The sequence below is a fragment of the Pongo pygmaeus genome, chromosome 16 (assembly GCF_028885625.2).
Source record: "Pongo pygmaeus isolate AG05252 chromosome 16, NHGRI_mPonPyg2-v2.0_pri, whole genome shotgun sequence".
NCBI lineage: Eukaryota > Metazoa > Chordata > Mammalia > Primates > Hominidae > Pongo > Pongo pygmaeus.
Genome location: NC_072389.2, coordinates 67,317,590 through 67,337,430, shown reverse-complemented (window position 1 = coordinate 67,337,430; position 19,841 = coordinate 67,317,590). Strand labels below are relative to the sequence as shown.

Below are 19,841 nucleotides of genomic sequence, written 5' to 3'. Positions count from 1 at the left end.
TAAAGACGAAAGGAGAAGGGAATAGGGTCTCAGAGAAGTACATGCGGGGCTTCTGCTATATCTGTAATGAGAAACAAGATCTGAAGGAAATATTGCAACTTGTTAAGATTTGACAAAGCCAGGTGGTAGATTCACAGGGGAATATTATAGTATTCTCTGTCCTTTTCCTTTATGCTTTTTAAAGTATTTTAGAAGAAACAAGAAAAAAAAGTAACATCTGATACTTTAGCATCAAAGTATTATAATTACTTTAACCAAAAGGATCCTTATTAACTCAGGAATGCAGCAACAGTGGATGAGGCCACCATTGCCTAATTTGTCGCTGTTCCAGGTCTCTCTAAACACCCCTCTTTGGTCATAGTCTATATAGTTTTCCTGGGCCTGGGATGCAGCCAAGAAAGGGTGTCAGGCAGGTGACACCGGCAAGTTGTTTCCCTGGTCTGGGCTGCAGCTAAAAAAGGGTATTAGGCAGGTGATACCTACAAGTTGTTTTGGGTGGATCAGTTTGACGATTTTTAAAGAACTGTGGGGCTGCCTTTCAAAATTGTCCTTCATAGTTTTTTTTTTTTTTTTTTTTTTTTTTTCCCATAGCAAAGTGAAAGAGGGGTGAACTTAGTTGCCCTTCAGGAAGCTGTGGTAATCTTGGTTGGTATGAGAAGTGGGACGGGATATACAAGGAAATTCTAAGGTGTTAAAATTACACCTGTTGTATGAGGCCTGGAGCTTAGGACAAGCCATAAATCCCTGTTCATTATCTTGTACTTAAATAGCTCGTATTTTCATTTAAAGTGGGAACTAGGTAATTTCTCTGGTGGTAGGGACCTAATTTGGGGGACATAGGGTACTGTGGTATTCAGAGATTTGCTATGCATGTATGCATGCATGCATGCATACATACATGCTTGTGTGAATTTGTAAGTACTTGAAACAGGCCTTTGGAGCCACTGTGTCTTACATAAGGTAGAAGGATAAGAAGCTTCAAAGAAAGTACTGGTTTAATGGATTTTAGCAGCCAGTAGCAGCTTCGTTTGTTTTAGTTGCTTTATCTTGTTCTGCAGCCATCTGTGAGAAAGTTGGTATTAAGCCTGTTTTAGAGATTAAGAAACTTGAGTTAAGGACGTTAAGAAACTTTGCAGACAAGACAGCTCGAAAGTGGTAGTTGATACAGATCTGCCTGACTCAAAGCCCTGGCTCTTTTTCTTTTTGCTACACATACCCTTTTATGAAGGTAAGAGATAAGATGCTACCTTCCTATTTTTTGTTCTTTAAACATTCTTTGTAGATACATTTGTTATTGTTCTAAGTGGTCTTATTCTTGATAAGTTAAACAAATGTTTTATATATGTCCAGATGCATATGTACTGAGATTAAGAGCTACGTAGCAGGAGAGCATCTTTTTACTTTTTGGTAGAGACTAGAAACTGATCAATACTCGTCCTGTATTTAGTTTCAAGGGGAGTAAATAATATAGAAGAAGGAACTGGCACTGGATGAGATGAGAGAGAGACAGAATGGAGATGGGAAGATAGGGAAAGGGGACAGATAGGCACAGGTCCAGGAACAGGAAGATGTAGTGACAGATAAGCCATAGAGAGTATTGGAGTGCCAGAGGCAGGGGCCTGGATATGGGTGAAGGCAGAAGTGTGTGTACACACAGTAAACAAGGTGAAATACTTTTCTTCTGGTATTTATAGTCCTAACTCTAATTCTCTTCTTTTTAAGTAGATGAACAATTAATTTGAAAGACCACAAATTGAGATATAGATATGATAGTCTGCATTTTTTTAATTACTTATAGTTAACAAATTGTTGGTGGTTTCTAGGTTGCTCTCAGTGAAGATGACTTGACAGTTTTAATGAAAATTTTGCTGGAAAATCTTGGAGAAGCTTCCTCACAACCAAGCCCTACACAGTCTGTGCAGGAGGCTGTAAAAGTGAGAAAAGTTGATGTTTCAAGTGGACCTGACCATCTCAAAGGTATAAATTGATGATATTTACTTTATGGAGAAAAAATTAGTGTTAATGTCATATTTATATTTAGTATTTTTCTAGTTGTCCAGCACAATGTGGTATGCACTAATTCAGTATTGTACTACTTACTGTGGAAATTCGGCTGGGGCTGGGAGGTATGTCTGTTGTCTGCTACAGGGGGAAGGGTCACTTGTTGTTGGCATGGTGCTTGTTTACCCTTTACTTGTGAATGCTAAATTTTCTGAATTCACTGGGCACTGAAGTGTGGCGTATCTTGAGAGAAGAATCAAACTAGATAGGCAGTGTAGTAAGGTCCCAAAATAATTAAGAGAGAAAAGGACCTTGGTATCACATATTATACTTAGGTGATTGAACTATGAGAAAGGAAGGTATTCTTGTAACAGCTTTATTTATCTGGACTTATTGGAGCGTTATGTTTCAAATACAGATCATTAATTTGAACCTATTAAAAGCAGTGAACCTTTTGAATTCAGCCATTTTTAAATAATTTTTCTAAAATACAAGGTTTCTTTTTGATTTCTTAAACAGATTATATTAAATATAATTTCACTCTTTTTTCATAATTTAAAGCCATTGATGTGAATATGATGTTTTATTAGACTGTAAATATGTTAATATTTTCATGGCTAAAAAGAGATGAAGTACCCCTTGCCCATATAATAAATGGTCCCAGCTGCTGTGCTTTTCTAATGCTCTTATACCATCAGCTATTACTTCAAATGACAGTAGTTGGTAAAACTACCAGTTGATATACCATATCAACACTGCTTCTCCTATAGTTAGGCTAGGTGTGTTTTGAAATCACACAAACAAATGACTAGAACAGTGTGCAAGGTTTCTGGTTTCCGTGGATAGTTTTAAGTATTGCATAAGCTTGTTGAGGTCAACATCTCCCCAGGTGACGTTTGTGCCACCATACAGACAAATGCTAGATAAACAGGCTGTTGTTATAGTTTGACAGGAACTATGTAGAGATGAATAAACTATTAACAGGCAAGCCTTATGTGATTAATGATCTCATTATGTTCAGCCGTGATCACAATCACGTATCTGGTTCTTGCTATATGGACACCGTGTCACTTGGGAAAATTTATGAATGCAAATGGAAGCTGCAAAGATGATGAAAATTAGAATATAAATTATTTCTAAGAAAAATAGAATTTTCTAACTTGGAGAAGGCTTACGTGGTTAAAGTTATGCAGTATTTGTTTTTCCAGTAACTTGTAAGAACAGACTGTTCTATAGAATGCCAAAAAATTAGAGTCAATATTGCAAAAGATTATATAATCAGTCCATAAGAGTGATTGAAAGCAAGATCTATTCAGTCCGTATGATTTATCTAAAGATGAGGGAAAAGACTAACTTACTTCCTGAAGTCTCATTTGTCTCAAAATTCCAAAGCACCCACTCCTTTCCCCTGCATCATATGTGAACTCTGTTTGATTTTGCTATTGAGTTATATTCTGTTCTTCTTATAAAGATAACAGATTGGGTAATATAGGTAATTAAAGATAATGAGGCCGGGCGCGGTGGCTCATGCCTGTAATCCCAGCACTTTGGGAGGCCGAGGCGGGCGGATCATGAGGTCAGGAGATCGAGACCTCACTGGCCAACATGGTGAAACCCCATCTCTACTAAAAACACAAAAAAATTAGCCGAGCGTGGTGGCGGGCGCCTGTAGTCCCAGCTACTTGGGAGGCTGAGGCAGGAGATTGGCGTGAACCTGGGAGGCAGAGCTTGCAATGAGCCGAGATCGCGCCACCGCACTCCAGCCTGGGCAACAGAGCGAGACTCCGTCTCAAAAAAATATATAAATAAATAAAAATAAATAAAGTTAGTGAGAGGTGCATTAGGCTAGCAGAGAATGTTTTACTAGCTGTCTAATATAAGGCAAAGTATTGGACTGTTCTGAGTCTCCAATTTCATAATGTCTTGAAAATGGCTTGTAGCCAGTTAGGTGTAAGTGCCTTGAAAATTAAGGCCTCCTCTTTAAAAAAATGTTTTTAACATAGTCTGCCTGTGCCTGTTTGCACATATATGCTAAATATATATGGAATAGTCACTGCCATTTTTAAAATTTAACAGTTGGAATGTAATTGCCATTTTTATTAATTGTCTCAATATGATTTACAGAATCCCAGAAAGCATCATATAAATTTAGAATAAGAAATTATCTCATATTTAAAAATATTTGTAAAATTATGTACCTACTTAAAAGCTTTTAAATTTTCACCATTAGAACAAGAAGATTGGACAGACTCAAAGTTCTCTGTGAACCAGACTGTCAGTCTCCAATTTGACTTTCACTTTGAATCTCTTTCCATTATCCTTTATAACAATGATATCAACCAGGTATGTAATACATTTATGTAATTAGAAATAAATCCTTAGCTCTTGATAGTCAGTTTTAGAGTGTTGGCTTTTTTTTTGTGTGGGACTTTTCATTAAAACATTTAATATGTCTATAAAATTCTATTTGGCCTACAGAATATGCATTGGTCCTGCCCTCTTTCTTCACTTTGTTAGTGTTTCTGATCTTCCAAGGCTAAGGCAAAGTACTCAGGGTTTTATTTCTTTCCAAGTAATATCAGCACCAAACACATTTTGATTTATTACCAATAGAAGAATTTTATATATGAGTGATTAATTATATGTACAGTTTTATCACATAGCTATATATATATGTATATATAACGACTTAGGAATAATTTAGTAGTGACTTTGGAGACTTACCTGATTATTTTTAAATTCATGATTATCCTTGATATATAAGCATTAATTGTGTTTCTATTGAATAAATGATATATGTAGTAGATTATGTATTAAGGATACTAATTAAAGAATTGAAGAACCAAGGTCTTATGCCATGATGATTTGAACTAAATAATATATCAATGGTATTTTAGAGAGCTATTTTTTATTATGCTGATATTTCCTTCCAGTAAATATTTTTAATTATATTATATCATACATTAATACCTATAATACATATGGCATATTTGAATATCCATATTCCATATTGATTATAGATTCAACAGTGAGCATATACCCTAATTGGGCAGTGAGCAATATACTCAAATGGACATTAACAACAGATACAGATTATGGGTATTATATCTGTTAATGTCCATTTATATGAAATATGTTCATTCATATTTCATTTTATTTACTACAAATTATGCAATATTCATACATTTTACTATTGAATTTTTGGCTTGTATCTGTCATTTATGCAACGAACTGCCTTATTTTCTAATGTTTAATGCTCATTACAACATCAGAAAATGACCTTACCGAAAATGAACAGTTAAATTCATTCTTCATTTTACTTGGTACCATCATTCTGCTGGTTCTGCAGTCTTAAAATCTTGATGTCTACTTTTATTTCATTGTTTGTATACCTTTCTTATTCATTGAGATGCTGAGTACTGTCAGGTTTTTCTTTGAATAAACATTTACTTTTTTCTATCAATTCTCACTGCTGCTTTATTTGAGACTCTTCTTACACTTGTAGTACTGCAATGACTTCCTTGTTTGATTTTTTACCTTTCATCCATCCTAGATACTGGCACAACTTCAGTTTCCTAAACGAATCTCGTGTAGCCATTTCCATCTTCCCTTTCCACTAATAAACATTGTGTTATATAATCTGAATTTCATCTTATGGAAAGAAATTCAGTGGCTCCAAATTGTCTACATCAGGAAACCATATCAGTAATCCTATCAGGAAACATTAGTGTGTTGTGATCAGTAGATGTGTCTCAGGTCATTTCTATTAATGGTTACAGAATAAAAGTTTGTGAATTATTTCCATTTTCATAAGTTAAAAGCATTCAAAGCTTGCCAGTAATAATGTCATTCTGACCCAATTGCATCAACATACTATCTTGAGTGAGAGAAGGGGTGGAGTTCTAACCAGTGTGCCGATGATTGCACATACCCAGCACCCCTATTATCAATGCCAGGGTCTCTAGTAAGCAATGGTGTTGGATGTTCATCACTTCCCTGAAGGTTTTTGTTGATTGGCTGGGTTTTTTTTTTTTTTCCTAAATCTGGGCATACTGAGAGAATTTGGAATTATATGTTATGGTAGAATAAAGATTGAGGTCCATTTTTCTATACATGAAAATTTAAATATTTAGTTTGGGATTTGAGACTTTGATTAGGCCTCTGTATTTCTTTCTAGTTTTTTCCCTACCATTCTTTAATCGGAGTATCCAAGCTCAATCACCCTGTATCCTATGTCCTCAAGCATCTTGAATTGTTTGTTCATGTTTTTTCTTCATGTAGAGTGTCTTCTGCCACCCTCTTAGCCTATCTGATCCCACTCAGCCTCTGAGGCTCTATTAAGTTCTCACCTTCTTCATGAATTTTCCCCAGCCATAATGATCTCTTCAACCTCTCTGAGATTTTACTATTTATACTCTTTACCTAACCACTAAATGGCTTTTGTGAAATGTGAGAAGATATAAATATGAATGAATAAAATACTGTATGTCACAAAATATTTAATCATTTACAACTAATAGCATCTTCTTGTGATGTTCCTTTTAGTGTATTTCTATTTTGTTTTCTCAAGGAATTAGGGTATATGCTCACTCACATCATCTACCATGCCTTACTCTTTCTTGTAAACCTCATAAATCTTATCACTGTTTTTTAATGGAAGAGCTCATTAAATATTTATTATTAGAGGCAGGGCGCAGTGGCTTATGCCTGTAATCCCAGCACTTTGGGAGGCTGAGGTGGGCGGATCATGAGGTCAGGAGTTCAAGATCAGCTTGGCCAAGATGGTGAAACCCCATCTCTACTAAAAATACAAAAAAAAATTAGCCAGGCATGGTGGTGGGCGCCTGTAATCCCAGCTACTCGGGAGGCTGAGGTGGAGAATTGCTACGCAGGAGGTGGAGGATACAGTGAGCCGAGATCGTGCCACTGCACTCCAGCCTGGGCGACAGAGCGAAACTCCATCTCAAAAAAAAAAAAAAAAAAAAATTTATTAGATTAATTGATTAATTGACAGAACTCTTTCCTAATTATTTTTATTTGCATTAAACTGTAAATCAGATAAATTTTTCTATACTAATCATTGTTGGATATTCACACATGTATATATTTATTTGTGTGTACAGATATACTCACAAACATGCATATTCTCTGTTCCATTCAGATGTTTTAGCACTCATACTTTTAAAATTCATGAGATCAGTTTGCCTTTAAGCTTTGAATTAAGTAATATGTTTAAAAGTAATTATATAATATTTGAAGATAATTGATTCTTTTGCTTGAAAAATGTACCATAGGAATCTGGAGTTGCATTTCATAATGACAGTTTCCAGCTTGGTGAACTCAGACTACATCTTATGGCCTCCTCAGGGAAGATGTTTAAGGATGGCTCAGTGAATGTCAGCGTTAAACTTAAGACATGCACCCTTGATGATCTCAGAGAAGGAATTGAGAGAGCAACATCGAGGTTTGTCAGCTCTCAATTTGCTATACATGGCTGCCAGGCATTGCTAGGCTAGGGATCATCAAAAAAAGATCTCTGTCTTTTGGTCATACTTCCTGATTTGAATTGCATTAAGAAGTAGTGCTAATTTCAGATTCAGCTGCTTTTAAGGTTAAGTTAAAGGGAAGTTTAATAATAAAATGGAGTAACATCTTTAGAATGGGAACTGAGAGAAAATGAGTTTTAATAGTTAAATCCACATGGGGTGATATATTTGGTGATATATTTTTCTAAATTCTTCCCAGTAGGCAGAATTTTGTTATAAAAAGCCTTCAAGCTATGGATTTTTCCTTCGTCATGTTTATTTTGATCATGTCTTTTTAAAACAGTTATGCAAAATTTCTTTCAAAGTTTTAATAGAAATAGAATCTCTAGCGCATTCACATCATTAAGCCATTTTTGAAAGGGTGACTTATATTAGCTCATTCTAAAGTGGGAAATATGTAATTTTCAATAGCCTAATTATGTTTTTATTTTTCTCAAGTAATGAGACATAATATTTTGTATCTGATTTTTTTGTTGTTGTTTTTGAGAAAAACTATGTTGCTACTTAAACTTGGACTCCATTGAATACATATGGGATACTTGTGAGCCCTTTGTTTTTCTGAGAGATGAATAAATGAGGAAAGAGTGCTGTCATGCACCCAGCTTTTCTAGTTTGCAAATTTTGTGTCTGGAGTAGCTGTCCACAGCTATCCAGGAAAGGGTGATAAATGCTATCATCTGTTAGGTAGCCTGCTTTTTCCAGTTCATGGGAGGACATAGGGGAACTATAGTTGAGCACACTTGATAAACACTTGATGATTTGAGTTGTATTGAATACTTTCGGACTCAAATTTTCGTAGGATGATCTTTGAAGATAAATTCCTTCAGGGAGATTTTAGTTCATAAATAATAATAAAAGGCTGCCTTTATTTTGTGTGACTACACTGATTTGTTTTGTTAATTGCCCAAATTCCTTTCTGGCCATTATTGGTTTGTTTCTTTAGTATGGCATTATAATGTAATACTCAAAAATTGCATTATAATGCAATAACATATAGAATTGCATTATAAGTATAAAATATTCAGTAATTGCTTAATAACGTATATGTTGCTTTGGAGATTAGTAGTCTTGTTTACTAATGGATAAATTAGATTCTAGTTAATGTTGACCTGTTTTCTATACAGATTAGAAACTGAAAGGTGAAAGAAAGATTATCAAGGTATATAGGAAATTCTTCATCTTTTTTATTGTTTTAGCAAGAATAAAATAATGAATAGCATATTTTTTTTTCAGAATGATTGACAGAAAGAATGACCAAGATAACAACAGTTCTATGATTGATATAAGTTACAAACAAGACAAAAATGGAAGTCAAATTGATGCTGTTCTTGACAAGCTGTATGTATGTGCCAGTGTGGAATTTCTGATGACCGTGGCAGATTTCTTTATCAAAGCTGTGCCTCAGAGTCCAGAAAATGTGGCAAAAGAAACACAGATTTTACCAAGACAGACTGCCACGGGGAAGGTCAAGATAGAGAAAGGTTAGCAGAATTTATCTGTCATAGATGACAACTTGTATATTTTGACAAGAATTACAAACCAGAAAAAAGAGAAATGAAAAATTTAAGAATGTAAAATTAGTCTTTTAGATTTAAACATATTCTATATAAAAACTTTAGCTTTTTAGTTTTTTAAAACATTTTAAGAAATGTTTTAAAATGAAAACATTTTTAAGAGAGAGAGGTACAGTAGACATTGGACCAATGGCCAGGAAACTCCGCTGGTTCCAACTGTGCCATGAACATTTCTTTACTGATCCAGAAATGAAGTTAATTTGGGTCAGTGGTTAGTGGCCTGTTTTATAGGTGAGGAATCTTATTCAAAGAAAACATGTTGAGAATTCTAGCACATTGAAGAACAATTGAAAATATTAAAGCAGAACATGGGGACTTTGGAGGACCCAGCAGGACTTCCCTAGATGTCACTTTAACTCCTTAAACTCTGTGGAAGAGTTTGCAGATGTCTGGTCTAGGTGTATGCTGAATCCACTTTCAGCTCTACTTCTTTTATTCCAGCATTATCCAGTAGATCAGTGATTTTCTTTATTTTCTTTCCCTTTTTTTTCTTTCCTTTTCTCTCCTCTCCTCTTCTCTCCTCTCTCCTCCTCTCTCCTTTTTTTTAAAAATTTTTTTTATATTTTTAAAATTTTTTTGAGATGGGCTCTCACTCTATCATCCAGGCTGGAGTGCAGTGGTATGATCTTGGCTTACTGTAATTTTCACCTCCTGAGGTGGGCTCAAGCAATTCTCCCACCTCAGCCTCCTGAGTAGCTTGGGTCCACAGTTGTGCACCACCACACCTGGTATTTTTTGTTTTTTTGGTAGACGTGGGGCTTCGCCATGTTGCCCAGGCTGGTCTCAAACTCCTAGGCTCAAACAATCCACCCGCCTCTGCCTCCCCAAGTGCTGTGGATTACACCTTGCCCCTGCCAGATCAGTGACTTTTCTATGTTAAATTATAAATGTCTAAGGTCAGATATTTTTCTCTCTAATGTATAACCTAGATTGAAAAACTAATATGTCCTGGTAACAATGCTATTTTTAAAATTTACCTTTAATGTTTTTTAAATAGTGATCATATCTGATATCGCTATATTTATATATGCATTGAATATATTTGTAGTATAGATTATATGACATTGACTATGGACTTTTGGGTGAAATTGAAAGAAACAACTAATAATAATCTATTTTATCAGGGTCTCTTTTCCTCTTCCTGATATTCTTCTTTCCAGTTTTCCCCTTCTTGCCCCTGCAATATAATATATACTTATGCCTGTGTACATGCACATTCTTTAATTCTGATAAAAAGAACTTCAAAACAGGATTATTCTTTTTTTTATTACTATTATACTTTAAGTTTTAGGGTACATGTGCACAGCGTGCAGGTTTGTTACATATGTATACCTGTGCCATGTTGGTGTGCTGCACCCATTAACTCGTCATTTAGCATTAGGTATATCTCCTAATGCTATCCCTCCCCCCTCCCCCCACCCCACAACAGTCCCCAGTGTGTGGTGTTCCCCTTCCTGTGTCCATGTGTTCTCATCGTTCAATTCCCACCTATGAGTGAGAACATGCAGTGTTTGGTTTTTTGTCCTTGCGATGGTTTGCTGAGAATGATGGTTTCCAGCTTCATCCATGTCCCTACAAAGGACATGAACTCATCATTTTTTATGGCTGCATAGTACTCCATGGTGTATATGTGCCACATTTTCTTAATCCAGTCTATCATTGTTGGACATTTGGGTTGGTTCCAAGTCTTTGCTATTGTGAATAGTGCCACAATAAACATACGTGTGCATGTGTCTTTATAGCAGCATGATTTATAATCCTTTGGGTATGTACCCAGTAATGGGATGGCTGGGTCAAATGGTATTTCTAGTTCTAGATCCCTGAGGAATCACCACACCGACTTCCACAATGGTTGAACTAGTTTACAGTCCCACCAACAGTGTAAAAGTGTAAAACAGGATTATTCTTGCTAGGTCAAAGTGGTAATGGTATTCTTGGGACAGGGATCAGATTGCTTTATCTTGCTCAATCTGCATTTGTTAATAATCATTTAATAATTAGTATTAACCAATTAATATTGTCAGTTTCACCATATCTGTTATAGAAAAACGTTGAGAACAACTTAACAACTTGTAGATAACATGTAGTCAAATGAAAAGACTTACCTTAAACTTTTCTGGTTCCTGTTGTTTGTTCCTTCAGATGACTCTGTTAGACCAAATATGACTTTAAAGGCCAAGATCACAGATCCAGAAGTGGTATTTGTTGCCAGCCTGACAAAGGCTGATGCTCCTGCTCTGACAGCCTCGTTTCAGTGTAACCTTTCTCTGTCAACATCCAAACTCGAACAGATGATGGAAGCTTCTGTGAGAGATCTGAAAGTGCTCGCTTGCCCTTTTCTCAGAGAAAAGAGAGGGAAAAACATTACAACAGTAAGAATTACCTTGTGTCCTCACCTTGGGTTGAAGAATGGCAGAAACGGTTGATTCATAGAATCCTAGAATATGAGAGCTCTGCAGGGACTTTAGAGATTATTTATTGTGAACTTGGGGTTTTACATATAAAGATATTGAATTCCAAAGATGTTAAATGACTTAGCCATGGCTGCTAGTGACAGAACTGGGGACTACCTCCCGAATGGTTTTATTTTCATTATACCATCTTCTGTTGAGTAGTATTTGAATTTTAGTACAAATTAATATTCTTTTTCAACTGTTTCTTTTGTTCACCATAGTATACCTAATTAATGAATGAGTGAATATTTAGGCTTAGAATGACAAAATTAAATTGGAGTCACCTCGCCAAAAGCGATGGTGTTCTGCTGTTATTAAAAGTGAATGTCAATTATGTTTTCACATTATTATCGAAACATATGATTTTAGTCAGTTAATTACCACACCAATTATTTTCTAGTATTGATAATTTTATGGTGAGAGAATCATTATATTATGTGACTAATTTGCAGTGGTATTTTAAATGTAAAAAATTTGTGGACAAAGTGACTTGCATAAAGAAAGTATGAAGTCTATACTTTATCATGAAATATTCTTTGACAGGATCATCTTTATACATGTCACCAAAAGTTTATATCAATTAGCTCTTCCTAATTCTTTCTCTTTTAGAGACAAGGGTCTCACTTCGTCACCTAGCCTGTAGTGCAATAATGCCATCTTAGCTCACTACAGCCTCAAACTACTGGGCTCAAATAATCCTTCTGCCTCAGCCTCCTGAGTAGCTAGGACTACTAGCCGGCTAGTTTTTTTTTTTTTTTTAATTAATTTTTTGTAGAGAAGGGGTCTTGCTATATTGTGCAGGCTGGTCTTGAACTCGTGGCCTCAAGCAATCCCCCTACCTTGGCCTGCCAAAGTGCCGGGATTATAGGTATGCACTACCATACCTGGCCTCATCCTATTTTTTAAGAAACGGCAATTGTGCCGTACTAATTGCTCCATTCAGTTCAGGTACAAGCCTATTTATTCGTTTCTTTAATGATATATAAGAATATAGGCTTCACAATTTGAAGAATTGACTTTTATTCTAATAAAGGCCTTACATGATATTTCAGACTGACCTGTCAAGCATCTGGAAACTGTTTATTTACCTACCTTACCAGAGTCTTTAGCTCACTTTTATAGATATTTCAAAGGTATATTTTATAGAGGCCATAGTTTAAAAACTATTTTAGCAGAAAGAAACATTTTAAACAGTAAATCTGCTTTATTACTTAAGGATTTAGCATGATGAAATTCATCAGAACTGCTTAAAGTGATTTTCCAGTGTTCACAGATTTCTCATAGTTCAGAAGAGTCTTCACAACAGAGTCTCAGCTAATTTATTTTTGCTTTTTTGCTTTTAGTATAATAGCAGGCTGTAGTTAAAGATCCCAAGTTAAGTAAGACATGGTTCTTGTAAGTGTGTGTTATGTATATAATGGATCTATGGAAATGTGAATTTCATTTATCTGTTTATAGGTCTTGCAGCCCTGTTCTTTATTTATGGAAAAATGTACATGGGCTTCAGGAAAACAAAATATAAATATTATGGTTAAAGAATTTATAATTAAGGTTAGTACTTACCATATTCTTTGAGTGAAAATTCTTATTTTTCTTCACAACATTGCATATTTGCAGTTGAGACAGTATCTTTTGATGTCTCTCATAACTCAAGCATTGTGCTAGTCACATATTCAGTAATCAGTAATTTCTAACATTAAAGTATATTTTTCTTTAATGCAAATGTTTGTTTCTGTTTTCTGTAAAAGAGTACTTTTTAATATCTACAAATGATCGGGGTAGTTTTTCTCTATTCTATTTGCATGCGTGTGTTGGGGAGGTTGAGTTGGAGGAGGGAAGAGATATGGGGTGGGAAGAGAAGGGAAGAAAGGATGGAGAGAAGAGGTTGTTATTACTTTATTTGTAATAAGTTCTTTTTAGGCTTTTATTTGATGTATAAGTTGATTGAATTTAATAGCTATATGATTTGGCTTCAAATATTTATAATGACAGATGTACACTAGAAATAATTATTAGAGTTTACCGTTTTATTCTCTACATTTAAAGTACTGAAAAACAATAATTGTTTTCCAGTGGCATTCAGGTTCTTTAAGTATACCTCGTGCCCAGTCACGAATAGAAGATATAGAATACTTTCTGCAATCTATTTCTCTGTTTGCACAAAGGATACAAAAATGAGTCCTTTTTTGGTTAATTGCTTAATTTTTGGTTAATTGGTTAATGCCAGTAATAGTAGTAGCTTTACTTATATAGGTCCGTGACCAACAGTGATTGAACTAAGGCTCAAACTCATTTCATTTGAAGTACCATGTAAATATCAATTTAGTTTTTTCTCAATATTTTAAAATACTGGATAGTCTTAGAATGTATATTGTTAATGGATTTACTTTTAAAAATATATAAAGTAGTAAATGAGGGAAAAACTCCTCAAATTTGCAAGTATTTTAAGGCACTAGGTTAGGTGCTGGTGAGACTTTACATTCTTTGTATATAAATTTATGATTGATTCAACAAACATTTTTGAGCTTTTACTGTGTATTAAAAAAATGTCCTTTACAAGGCATTGGGGATATGTAGACCCTGCTGTCAAAAAACTTAATGACATATGTGGGAGAAAGAAAGAAATCAGTGATTACAGCTTTCAGTGCTAGAGGCATGGCCAAGATGCAGTTGGGAGCACAGGCATGGGGCCTTTAATTCAGATCAGGACATCAGGGAAAGCTATGTAGAAGCAGGACTATTTGATTTGAGTTTTGAAGGGAGATTAAATAGATAGGGAGCATGGAAAGGTTTATCCAGACAGAACTGATAATATGCACAAAGGCAGAGGTGTGAAAAAATCCTTTAAGACTTAGAGGGGTGGTCACATATGGCTGGAGAGAATGGTGTGGTGGAGTTGTAAGACTGGAAGCATTAATTATAAGTGACGTTAATAAGACAAGGAAAAAAAGTTGACAAGTTAGGAAAGCAATACATACTAGATCTTGCTTTTGATGATATAATTATATCGCTTTACATTTTAAGTAAGGATTGTGAGAAGTGAACAATAAAGGAGTACAGTTAACTTATTTAACCTAGTATTTCTCAAACTTTGGGAGAATCCTGGCTAGCTGGTTGAATAGGCACTAGGCCACAAAGAGCTTTGCACAAGAGAGTTTGAATTTTATCTTGTGGGATAAAAAAGTATGAAGATTTTAAACATAAGAATGACATACTCAGATTTGGTTTGTAGAAAAATTATGCTGGTGGCAGTGTGGAGGGTAGGCTGAGAGGGCGTTGGACATAGAAGATATCATCAGTGTAGAACTAAGGCACAGTAATAGCAAGTGAGGGAAGTGAGCAAAGAAAGGCACTATCCAAAGATAATAAGAGGTAGGATTTGCAGATCTTGGGGTAAGTCAAAGGAGAGCTGTGATTTTGAGTCTTCCAGTTTTAATAAGGCAAATGTATATCTTTTTCTTCCTTTTTTTTTTTAAGAAGTTCTTGTTGCATACCGATATTTATGTGTATCTTGACAAGGATCACACACTTTGGCTTAGTTAGTGTAGCTGTTTTTAAAATGAAGAATTTGTTTACATTTCTGTACTTGTCTATTCACATAACACTATTTTGCTCTGAATTGATCAGCTTAACTTTAGATTTTGACTACTGACATATAACGTTAGTTATTTAATTCCAGATAACCTGAGTAGAAGTCAGTGTTGCATGGTTACTTGGCTTGACACATAATTTTGTGTTCTCTCTTGTTTTTCTTGGTTACGAATTTATTTAAAATTTAAATTAGTTACTTTAATTTAAAATTAAAATTTGTTTAATTTAAAAATGTCACTTATAATTAATGTATGTCACTTAAAATCATGTATGTATATATTCTCATCTGGGAAAGAATTTATTATAAGTATTTTTCTGCTTTCTTTTTTAAAGATTTCACCCATAATTCTTAATACTGTGTTGACAATCATGGCTGCATTGTCTCCAAAAACAAAAGAAGATGAATCCAAAGATACATCTAAGGAAATGGAAAATCTTTGGGGTATCAAATCAATTAATGATTATAACACTTGGTTTCTTGGTGTTGACCCGGCAACAGAAGTAACGGAAAGTTTCAAAGACGTTGAACATTCACTGATAGAGGAAAATTGTGGTGTTGTTGTAGAATCCATTCAAGTTACCTTAGAATGTGGCCTTGGACATCGAACTGTACCTTTATTATTGGCAGAGTCTAAGTTTTCAGGAAATATTAAAAATTGGACTTCTCTAATGGCTGCTGCTGCTGACATGACACTACAGGTATGGCCACATCACTTAATACCTTCAGAGACAACTTCTTGAAAGTGCAATTTTGGAATTAAGATATACACTTTTCTTGTTTGTACATGGCCACCATGAGTACATATGTGAATAGATAGTGTATTCTGACATTTAATTTGTCGATGTATTGTTTTTTGATAATTATTTTTTAAAGATTGATTTGCTAAATAATTTGTGACAATAGAGTAAGAGAGTAAAGGAAAATACACTCTATATATTGTTAGATAGGTTTTGAAAATGGCTAATGATATATAACATTAATTACTTAATAATTTTCCTGTTGGTTACAGAAATATGTAATTAAAGCCAAAGGACCGTCTTATAATTTTGTGTGTGTCTTTCCAGGTGCACTATTACAATGAGATCCATGCTGTCTGGGAGCCACTGATTGAGAGAGTGGAGGGGAAGAGACAATGGAATTTAAGGCTTGATGTAAGGAAATCTTAAAATATCTTTGGATAGAATGATACTATGCATATTCATTCATAGTTTTTTTTCAGTGATTCTTAAGATGTGGTCTAGGATCCTTGAAGCCCTTTTAAGGGCTCTGTCCATGAGGTCAGAACTCTTTTCATATATCATTTTCATTCTCATTCTCTCACGAGTGTATAGTGGAGTTTTCCAGAGACTACACGAATGTGATATTGCAACAGATTGAATGCAGAACAGAACCGAGAATTTATCTGTCTTCCCTTAAGGCAGGCAGTAAAGAGATATGCGTATGTTCCTCTTCTCACTGTATTTTTAAAATAGTTATTTTTGATTCAAAATGTTATTTATATTAGCATGTAATTTTTATTTTTAAATGAATTTTTAATTTTTTTCAGTTTTAATTGTTAATAGAGTACATATTGGTAGATACAACATAAATGAAGCTCTTTAGTATACTCAGTGATTTTTAAGGGTGAGACCAGAATATTTGAGAATTGTTAATGAACTCTTGTGTGTTATCTTTTTATGTTATTTTTTGAGAACACCTCAGAAACCTAGATACTGAAGCACATTTTTCTTGATTAAAAGGAACTTGAGTCATATATTGTTAAGAAATTGTCATAGCATACTTCTTTGGGGCAGCCTTACTAAGGAGTCAGGCACTGAAACTGACTCCACATATTCTTTTGTTAAAGATAAGTCACTTAACCTGTGTTCCAATTTCCTCTCAATAAAGAAGTAATATTTTTCTGACCTGCCTTTCTCTGGCATAGGGAGGCTAACAAAGAATGTTTTACGAGGCTTTTGAAATACTACTAGAACAAAAGCTGATGGAATCTGATGGCTAGTTAAGTGTTTATTATGTTAATATTACTTATTTGAAGGTGTTATTGGTTTAAAAAATAGAAGGAGAGAAACATTTCCAGGTGGCACCTCTAATAGGGATCAATTTAGACTTCAGGGTCCTCTTAGATTGCTCGTCAACACATAATCACCAGTTGGTTGACACTGGATAAATAGCTATGCTCTGAGGAATGCATAAGAGACAAATATTGTAGCTGGCTTTGAGTAATTTCATGGCATAATTCTAAACTTTTCCCCATGCTTGGACTATACCCTGAAAGAATGAATGCTGATCTCCATGAAATCAAAGTGAAGCATGGTATATTTTTGAAAATAAGACTTTTGCGAAGCATTACTATAAAGCGATCAGTTTAGGAGAACTGAACTCCAGCATTTTTATTTTATTATCAACTGGCTAATAATTTAAATTTGCTATGTTATTTTTCTTCATAGGTAAAGAAGAACCCAGTTCAGGATAAAAGTTTGCTGCCAGGAGATGATTTTATTCCTGAGCCACAAATGGCAATTCATATTTCTTCAGGAAATACAATGAATATAACAATATCCAAAAGTTGTCTTAATGTTTTCAACAATTTAGCAAAAGTATGTCTGAATCTTGCTTAGAATATTTCAAGTGGAATTTTAAAATGAAACATATAATTTTTTTGTCATCAAAATTAGTTTCCAAAAAATGTGTAATTATGGTATAGGTTTTGGAAAGAATGTATGTTTTTTCAAAAATTTTACTGTGATGATATGTTCCTTTTCAGGGTTTTTCAGAGGGCACTGCTTCTACTTTTGACTACTCTTTAAAGGACAGAGCTCCTTTTACGGTAAAAAATGCTGTAGGTGTTCCCATTAAGGTGAAGCCCAATTGTAATCTCAGAGTAATGGGCTTCCCTGAGAAAAGTGATATTTTTGATGTTGCTGCTGGCCAGAATTTGGAACTGGAATATGCCAGCATGGTACCTTCAAGTCAAGGGAACCTATCTATATTGAGCCGTCAAGAAAGCTCCTTCTTCACTGTGACCATTGGTAGGCTATATTTGTTTTCCTTAAGGATATCCTAGCAGTTGTTGGTGTGGGCTTATTTTTGATAAAATGTGAAAAAACATTTTGCTGCAGATATCTGGAGATACAACATTTGAAACATATAATTGCTAACCTCTTGTTTCTTGTTTTCTAAACTTGAGAAAATTAAACTTTATTGATTTAAGAAAACTTTATAAAACTAGATTATTTTTGTGCCCTTAATGTATATATTATATAATATATATATTATTATATATATAATGTGTTTTTAAAAAGATAGGAGTTTAATGAGGAGAGAAAATAGCTATATTCAGAAGTCTTACAGTATTGACACTGTGACAAAGAAAAAGATTGTTGCTATATGATTGAAAGAATAAGTTGGATTTTGTTTTTATATTCAAAACCCCAAGCAAAATTGTTTTCAGCCAAAAATTTTATAACAGTAACTGGTCTTCTTTTTAAGTTTATGTCTTAGAAAAGCAATTTGTGGTGGTAATTTCTAGTGATGAGAAAAAATACTCGTCATTATTTTGAGGTACTAATGATTGTTCTGTCATAGAGAAACATTGGCAAATTAATATTTGGAATTCTTTTTACTTATGCACTGCCTTAGTACCTCATGGATATACAGAAGTTGCAAATATCCCTGTGGCCAGACCCGGACGACGATTGTATAATGTACGGAATCCCAGTGCCAGTCATTCTGACTCTGTCTTGGTACAAATTGATGCAACTGAAGGGAATAAAGTAATTACCCTTCGCTCTCCTCTACAGGTAATACTTCAGAGTGAATTGTATCCCTTTCAGTGTATCAAGAAATATTAAATCATTTAGCTGAATATAGGAATACAGTAAAACTTCATTAGGTCAATTCTGATTATTCAGAAATAAATAGTAATTATTCAGAAATAAATAGTAAACAGAAATGGCTTCTATTTACTGTCCAGCTTGTGTTGGTAATATTTATTTTAAATGTCTATAGTTTTGTTTACTTAAAGCTCATTTTTGTTGTCTATCTTTTAAGACAAATGTAAAATTAATAAAGCTTTTTTGGTATATTCCTTTAAATATTCAGAACCGAGGATTATTGTAATTGTAGTTAGGAAACATTCCATTCTCTTTGTATGTCACTTGGATTATATTTTTCAAGTTATGTATGAAGGCATATTGGAATGATCTATCCCTCTGAAAAACATTTTAGCATCTTAATCTGTGTAAATATTTTTTCTACTTTTAAGGTTTTATCCAACATTTTTCTTTTTCTGTGTATTACTACAGGTTTCAGCATATGGTCAACAAAAGAACATTTTTTTTCCTACCTGTAATATCAGATAAAAATGAAAAGGTTTCAAATTTTGGACACTGTTATCTTATAGTTTGTTATTTGCTCCAATGCATAACAGACTGTTGTCAAGAAAAGAATTGTACTATTTTTCTCATGATTTTTTACTATCCATTTCTGTTTAGTTATTATACATGATGCATTGAGAAAAGATTGTCGTGGAGAAAAAATGGCTTAAATCTTCAGAGAATAATACATATTTGGAAGATAATATAGACTAATACTAAACATAAGCTTATAATATATGGAGCATTTGAATATCTTAGTTTTCAACTGACATTTAAACATTAAGTTTAATATATTGTAG

General features: G+C 34.2%; 1 protein-coding gene across 5 annotated transcripts in view; it reads left to right on the top strand.

Moving 5' to 3' along the window:
- VPS13C (vacuolar protein sorting 13 homolog C) overlaps positions 1-19,841 on the top strand; it is a 196,905-nt gene that overhangs the window by 112,158 nt on the left and 64,906 nt on the right. For all 5 annotated transcript variants that reach the window (XR_010123963.1, XM_054450335.2, XM_054450337.2 and 2 more), the window contains 11 exons: positions 1,824-1,977; positions 4,232-4,344; positions 7,296-7,465; positions 8,781-9,028; positions 11,264-11,493; positions 13,033-13,125; positions 15,499-15,864; positions 16,231-16,317; positions 17,614-17,763; positions 17,931-18,195; positions 18,806-18,966. Coding sequence is in view for 4 of the 5 variants with exons in the window: in XM_054450335.2 (XP_054306310.1) it covers positions 1,824-1,977; positions 4,232-4,344; positions 7,296-7,465; positions 8,781-9,028; positions 11,264-11,493; positions 13,033-13,125; positions 15,499-15,864; positions 16,231-16,317; positions 17,614-17,763; positions 17,931-18,195; positions 18,806-18,966 (2,037 nt within the window). In the remaining variant the exon portion in view is untranslated. The remainder of the gene's footprint in view (positions 1-1,823; positions 1,978-4,231; positions 4,345-7,295; positions 7,466-8,780; positions 9,029-11,263; positions 11,494-13,032; positions 13,126-15,498; positions 15,865-16,230; positions 16,318-17,613; positions 17,764-17,930; positions 18,196-18,805; positions 18,967-19,841) is intronic.